Genomic DNA, 7,367 nt, shown 5'->3' with positions numbered 1-7,367 from the left:
CACACAGTTAAAATATACCTAAAATATATTTAAAGTGCAAATAAATACACTTAAAAAAAAATAAACAGAATTTTAACTTCAAGTATATTTTTCTAAAATATATATTTTTGAAAATATACTAAAGAACAATTATTTTAAAGTGTTAAAAGTTGTATTGTGAAAAATAGGTAAGAGCATGACAGCATGAGCATTAAAACAGTATTGTGTTTAAACACAAATATAAACTTGTTTTCTCTGCATTATTCAAGGTCTTTTTTAATAGATATATATATGAAAGAATTAGGCAAAGATTACTTTTCCTGATCAACTTTCTGGCAAATGAAGACAAATACAAAATTGACATTGGTCATTGCTCTTGAGGGTGACATGACAGGACAGGGTAACCTAACCTATAATTTATATTGATGTTCAGAGGTTGACCCAACAGTCTTATGCTTAAAGACATCTGTTAATAATTCATTTAAAAATGAATACTTGGTCAGCAATAAACTAATATAAAAGATCTGATTCTCTGAGAAGCTCTTCACAAACCATCAGCCATGAGAGCTGTTGTGCTTGTCCTGACTGTAGCCCTTGTGGGTAAGTTTTATGTTCTGTTTCCTGTATCTCTTTTCTTAAAATATTTCTCTTTAAGAAAGTAAATTAGAACCTCTTAAAAATAAATTAGTTAAATGAAGTCATTTTCAAAGCATATTTTCTCATTTGTTTCTTTTAGCATGTCAACAGATCAACCTTGGTAAGTAACAAAATTGTAATTTGGTAATTTGTAAATAGGTAATTTACAACTATTGTATACTTGCTTAAACTCAGTCAAAGAAATACTCTACCATTTTCAGTTCCTGAGTTTGCCCCTGATAAGACCTATGTGTACAAGTATGAGGCTCTGCTCTTGGGTGGTCTTCCTCAAGAAGGTCTGGCCAGAGCAGGAATAAAAGTCAGCAGCAAGGTTCATCTCAGTGCCGTGACAGAGAACACCTTCATGATGAAGGTAATGACCATTATAAACTGTAAACTTTGTAGGTGTTCAACACTAAGGAAAAAATAAAACTGCGTTAGCAAGCATTGACTGTTAAAAGCAACAATTCCCTTGTTTTAAGTGAAAATATTTATTTTCAGCTCATGGATCCTCTGCTCCACGAGTATGCTGGCATTTGGCCCAAGGATCCATTTGTTCCTGCCACTAAGCTCACCTCAGCTCTGGCTGCTCAGCTTCAGATTCCCATCAAGTTTGAGTATGCTAATGGTGTGGTTGGAAAGGTATTCGCCCCTGCAGGAGTCTCCCCTACAGTACTGAACCTGCACAGAGGAATCCTCAACATCCTTCAGCTCAACCTCAAGAAGACCCAGAACATCTATGAGTTGCAAGAGGTAAGAAAATGATCCTAGTATGTTTTTGATCTATTTTGAGTTCTGCAATCTAATTCTTTGACTTGTCCTTCAAGGCTGGAGTTCAGGGAGTGTGCCGGACCCACTACATCATCAGTGAGGATCCAAAGGCCAACCACATTATTGTCACCAAGTCTAAGGATCTGAGCCACTGCCAGGAGAGAATCATGAAGGACATCGGTTTGGCGTACACTGAGAGGTGTGCTGAATGCACAGAGGTAATGAATAAGATGAGAAAGAATTGAAATATTTACTCAATATAATGAAAATACCAAGAGTCAAGACTCAAGTGATAATGTACCTTTCTCCCAACAGAGGGTCAAAAGTCTGATTGAAACTGCATCTTACAACTACATCATGAAACCATCTGCTGCCGGTGTACTGATCGCTGAAGCAACAGTTGAGGAAGTGCATCAGTTTTCACCCTTCAATGAGATCCATGGTGCTGCCCAGATGGAAGCAAAGTAAGATTGGTCATCTGTGAGATTTCTCTTAAAAATATGAAGTAAAAATATTAACAAAAAAGGAATAATAAATAAATAATCTTTTTTCAGACAAACCTTGACTTTTGTTGAGATTGAGAAGACGCCTGTTGTTCCAATCAAAGCTGATTACTTGGCCCGTGGATCCTTGCAGTATGAGTTTTCAACTGAAATTCTTCAGACCCCCATTCAGCTCCTGAAGATCAGTGATGCGCCAGCCCAGGTATAATTCATTACTCAAAATCTTTAACAGTCTCCAAGTGAAAGCCTTTGATCCATGATCAACTGAGTGTTGCCCTTACTCTCTCTAGATTATCGAGGTCTTAAAACACCTTGTTGAAAACAATGTGGCCATGGTCCATGATGATGCTCCACTTAAGTTTCTTGAGCTCATCCAGCTCCTGCGTGTTGCCACCTTGGAGAATATTGAGGCTATCTGGGCTCAGTTCAAGGACAAACCAGTTTACAGGTACAATATTTAAGCAATAAGTTCATAGGAATATAGTTCAAAGACAATATTTTATTATGAATATATTTTAAAACAATGAATCTGTTAGGCGCTGGCTTCTGGATGCTCTTCCTGCTGTTGGCACACCAGTCATTGTAAAATTCATCAAGGAGAAGTTCCTGGCTGGTGAACTTACCATTCCTGAGTTCATTCAGGCTCTTGTAGCTGCTCTGCAAATGGTCACTGCTGATTTGGAGACCATCCAGTTGACAGCTGTGGGTACATCTTACTATACTCAAAGTGCTGTTCTTCAAATCTTACCAAAATCAAATTAATAATTTATGTATGTTGTTGAACAGAGTTTGGCTATGCACGAGAAAATCGCCACAATCCCAGCTCTTCGTGAAGTCGTCATGCTGGGATATGGTTCCATGATTGCCAAACACTGTGTTGAAGTTCCCACTTGCCCCGCTGAGCTCCTCAGGGTAAACACCTAAAGACCTCCATAAATTTCTGTCATGGACTTAATATAATATTTTTCTATTATAGTAAATATTATCTTACTAAATATTATTAATATTATTTGTCTAAATGTATGTGCCTTAAACTCCTCAGCCCATCCATGAGATTGCTGCAGAGGCCATTTCAAAGAATGACATTCCTGAAATCACTTTGGCTCTGAAAGTTCTGGGCAATGCTGGTCACCCTGCTAGTCTTAAACCCATCATGAAGCTTCTACCTGGACTGAGAACTGCAGCTACTTCGTTGCCTCTTAGAGTCCAGGTTGATGCCATTTTGGCCCTGAGGAACATTGCCAAGAAAGAGCCCAAAATGGTACATGTCAGACATTGTAGGAATCAATTACTGTAAAGGTTACAGACATTTTCTTCCAATAATATACTAACCTTGTTTCTTGCCTCAGGTTCAGCCAGTGGCCCTGCAGCTTGTATTGGACAGGGCTCTCCACCCTGAAGTGCGTATGGTTGCTTGTATTGTGTTGTTTGAGTCCAAGCCCTCAGTGGCTCTCGTCTCCAATCTTGCTGGTGCCTTGAAGACTGAGACTAACATGCATGTTGCTAGCTTTGCCTATTCCCACATCAAGTCCTTGACCAGAATCACTGCTCCGGATATGGCATCTGTGTAAGAACTCATTTTTTCTAACATATTTTACTTCATCACATAAAAAGAGCACACGCCAGAGGTAATCATGGTTGTCCATTTCAGTGCGGGTGCAGCTAATGTTGCCATCAAGCTCATGAGTCGCAAACTGGACAGGCTTAGCTTCCGTTTCAGCAGAGCCATTCAGCTGGACTTCTATCATAGTGAGTCTAGCCATTTTTATAAGAGAGCTAAAAACGAACAGTGTCATGGGTGTTTCTTAAAATGTGTAAAAAAATTCTCCTGACACATTAAATGTATTCTTACCTCTGTCCCGGTGCAGCTCCTCTTATGATTGGAGCTGCTGGTAGTGCCTACATGATCAATGATGCCGCCACCATCCTGCCCAGAGCTGTTGTAGCTAAAGCACGTGCTTACCTGGCTGGAGCTGCTGCTGATGTTCTTGAGGTGGGACAAGCAAGAGTTATTAAAAAAACATGTTCATGGTTTTAAAATGTTTAAATGTCAGTCTTCACTCAGTTGATTCTCTCAAACAGATCGGTGTGAGAACTGAAGGAATCCAGGAGGCTCTTCTGCAATCTCCTGCTGCAGATGAAAGTGTTGACCGTATCACAAAGATCAAGCGCACTCTGAGAGCTGTAAGATTTCATGCCCAGTGTATTATAAAATTGTGTTTTTCTAAGTAATATTATATGCATGACATAGGTGTACGTATATGACTTCTCTTTTTTTATTCCTCAAGCTCGCAAACTGGAAGACCTTGCCAACCAATCAGCCATTGGCTTCAGCCTATATCAAATTACTTGGACAAGAAGTGGCTTATTTCAACATTGACAAGACCATAATTGAAGAAGCAATACCGGTATTGTGTTTTAGCTCATGTCTACTCTCTCATTATCATATGTTTTTGAGATCTGTCTCACAAATAATTCTCACAATTAGAATTAAGTTTCTCATAAACACTATCCCCAGATGGTCACTGGACCCAAACCACGTGAACTGTTGAAGAGTGCCCTTAAAGCTTTGCAGGAAGGAGTTGCCTTCCAGTATGCCAAACCCCTGCTTGCATCTGAAGTGCGTCGTATCTTGCCAACAGCAGTTGGTTTGCCCATGGAGCTCAGTTTGTACACTGCTGCTGTCGCTACTGCAAGTCTCAATGGTATGTTTTTTTTTCTTAGAATTTTTTATCCTTTCCTTGGATATGAGGGTGTCACATTGAAGGTTGATGTTGATCTGTTCATCCCTCTAGTTAAGGCCACCATTACACCTCCTCTCCCTGAGGAGATTGAGACTATGACTCTTGAGCAGCTCAAGAAGACTGATGTTCAACTCCAGGCTGAAGCTAGACCAAGGTACACTTTTGCAGCTACATTCATGAAGATGAGATATAATGTACATGACAACAGTTTTACAAACAATCTCCCTTATTCTTATTTCAGTATTGCTCTCCAGACCTTTGCTGTGATGGGAGTGAACACTGCCTTGATCCAAGCTGCTGTTATGGCAAGAGGAAAGATCCGTACTATTGCCCCTGGAAAAGTGGTTGCAAGAGCAGACATTCTCAAGGGCAACTACAAGGTGGAGGCTCTGCCTGTTGAGCTTCCTGAACACATTGCTGATGTGAGGTAATGCAATCTTAGTCAGACCAGTGGAGAAAACATTCTGAAGCAATTCATAAACAATTCGAAAGTTTTCTGAAAGTGAGATGTGACCCACCTTGTTTTGTTTGTTTTTTGTTCCAACAGCTTTGAAACTCTTGCTGTGGTCAGAAACATTGAAGAGCCCAACGCCGAGAGGATTGTTCCCTTAGTACCCGAGATGGCCATGCAAAATTCCGAGACTCCTGCTGAGTATTTGGTAAATTTTGAACACACATATGATGGATATTAATTTGTTTCAAGTTTTAAAATAGCGAGGCTTGTTATAATATTTCATTATTCTTTTCAGTCCTATGAAATACCAGATGAGACTCCCGTGAGAGCTGCTGCTCCATTTAACAAGACTCTCTGTCTTGCTGTCCCATACATTGAAATCAAGGGGTGCATTGAGGTGCACTCTCACAATGCTGCTTTTATCAGAAATTCTCCTCTCTTCTACATAATTGGACAGCACTCAGCCCGTGCTGCACTGACAAGAGGTATACATTCAGAGAAGATTACATTGATTAAACGATAATATTTCCAGACAAATTATAATTGTCATTTTGGCTTTAGCTGAAGGTCCTGCAGTTGAAAGACTGGAGCTTGAAGTCCAAGTTGGTCCTAGAGCTGCTGAGAGACTCCTTAAGCAAATCAGCCTCATTGATGAAGAGACTCCAGAAGGAAAGGCCTTCCTGTTGAAACTGAGGGAAATCCTGGAGACTGAAGACAAAAATGCGTCCGTCTCTTCTGAAAGCAGCAGTAGCAGCCGCAGTAGCAGCCGCAGCAGCAGCAGCAGCAGCAGTTCAAGCTCCTCCATGTCCAGCTCTCGTATGAGTAAGGTGAGGACGTGGAATGTAGCGTGTTGGTTAGGTAGCCAATATTTGTGTCATAAATATATTTTTTCACTGAATAATTTTATATGGATTTTTAGACTGCCACTATCATGGAGCCCTTCAAGAAATTCCACAAAGATCGGGTAACTACTAAAAAGCCAATTATTTTATAGTATTACTTTAGATTATATCGATTATTTATTACAAAACTTATTTTTGCTTGCAGTTCTTGGCACCCCATGGTGCTTCAAAGGCAGTAAGCAGTGGAAGCACTGCATCTAGTTTTGAGGCTCTCCAGAAACAGGTGAATCAATTAGTTCATTAATAACATATAACCCAAAGTTGACATTTTGTACTAAAATCCACTTAAATTGATTATGGTTTCTGCTTTCAGGCTAAGTTCCTCGGAAATGATCTTCCACCTGTTTTTGCTGTCATTGCCCGTGCTGTGAGAGTTGACCACAAGCTGCTGGGCTACCAACTTGCTGCTTACTTTGACAAGCCAACAGCAAGAGTGCAGCTCGTTGTTTCCTCCATCGCTGAAAATGACAACCTGAAGATCTGTGCTGATGGTGCCCTGCTGAGCAAGCACAAAGTCACTGTAAGACTGGAACTATTATCGAAATTAATTTCTCAAGTGAAATCATTTACATCAATACCATTTTTTTTAACACAAATGTCCTTTTTCAGGCCAAGGTTGCTTGGGGTGAAGAATGCCAACAGTATGCAGTCACTGCTAAAGCTGAAGCCGGTGTCCTGGGCGAATTCCCTGCTGCACGTCTAGAGCTGGAATGGGAGAGGCTGCCAATAATTGTCACCACATACGCCAAAAAGTAATGTTCAGCAGCACTGAATGACAAATGTATTGTATAGTTTAGAAAATGGCACTGGTTTATTTCTGCTCTTCTTTGTGCATCCCTTCACAATTAGGCTGTCTAAGCACATCCCTATGGCGGCTCTCCAGACGGGCTTTAGACTAGAAAGAGCAACGAACAGTGAGAAAGAGATTGAACTGACTGCAGCCTTGCCAACTCAGAGATCTTTGAATGTCATTGCTAGGATTCCAGAGGTGAAATTGTTTTCCGTTAAATTATGACTCTCACAGAAATATAATAAGAAAATTCAACAATTTATTTTTGTTCCTGCTGCTCTAGATGACACTGTCAAGGATGGATATCCGTCTCCCTGTCGCTGTTCCCATTAATCCAGACGGAACTCTTTCCATTCATATCGATGAGGACATTCTCTCCTGGATCCAGAAACATATCAAGGAAGAATAAGAAATGAATGACATTGTACATTTTCACAATCAGTTTAATTGAATACATTGCCACTCTTGTGATATCTGTAATGTAATGCAATCTAATGCTAATAAATACCCTGCAAGTGTCAGAATTGTGCAAACTGATTTTATTTTACAATATTACTCAGTACTCATAAACGTTTTTTTACACTTGAC

The 7,367-nt window shown here is 40.0% G+C and overlaps 1 protein-coding gene across 1 annotated transcript; it reads left to right on the top strand.

Annotated features, from left to right (window-relative positions):
* The first annotated feature begins 478 nt into the window (after positions 1 to 478).
* LOC311295416 (vitellogenin-like) lies at positions 479 to 7,367 on the top strand. The gene is made up of 28 exons (XM_084416787.1): positions 479 to 579; positions 716 to 736; positions 837 to 988; positions 1,117 to 1,368; positions 1,443 to 1,604; positions 1,702 to 1,850; positions 1,941 to 2,091; positions 2,180 to 2,337; positions 2,426 to 2,591; positions 2,676 to 2,801; positions 2,932 to 3,150; positions 3,239 to 3,456; positions 3,541 to 3,638; positions 3,758 to 3,882; positions 3,972 to 4,073; positions 4,178 to 4,297; positions 4,408 to 4,594; positions 4,685 to 4,787; positions 4,875 to 5,060; positions 5,181 to 5,292; positions 5,383 to 5,572; positions 5,649 to 5,914; positions 6,007 to 6,051; positions 6,135 to 6,212; positions 6,303 to 6,509; positions 6,599 to 6,741; positions 6,839 to 6,977; positions 7,063 to 7,367. Exons 1-28 carry the CDS (start codon positions 540 to 542, stop codon positions 7,186 to 7,188), a joined length of 4,041 nt encoding a protein of 1,346 aa, XP_084272913.1. The 5' UTR covers positions 479 to 539; the 3' UTR covers positions 7,189 to 7,367.

Source organism: Rutilus rutilus, assembly GCF_951802725.1.
Source record: "Rutilus rutilus genome assembly, chromosome: 8".
Lineage (NCBI taxonomy): Eukaryota > Metazoa > Chordata > Actinopteri > Cypriniformes > Leuciscidae > Rutilus > Rutilus rutilus.
Note: the sequence above shows the minus strand (reverse complement) of the source record. Positions and strands in the feature narration are given on the sequence as shown.

What these genes read in the sequence shown, in the direction of transcription:
- LOC311295416 (XM_084416787.1), top strand. Translation starts at nt 540, where the DNA reads ATGAGAGCTGTTGTGCTTGTCCTGACTGTAGCCCTTGTGG. An exon ending in CCTGACTGTAGCCCTTGTGG is followed by an intron (nt 580 to 715) that starts GTAAGTTTTATG and finishes TGTTTCTTTTAG; the next exon opens with CATGTCAACAGATCAACCTT. An exon ending in GCTGCCCAGATGGAAGCAAA is followed by an intron (nt 1,851 to 1,940) that starts GTAAGATTGGTC and finishes ATCTTTTTTCAG; the next exon opens with ACAAACCTTGACTTTTGTTG.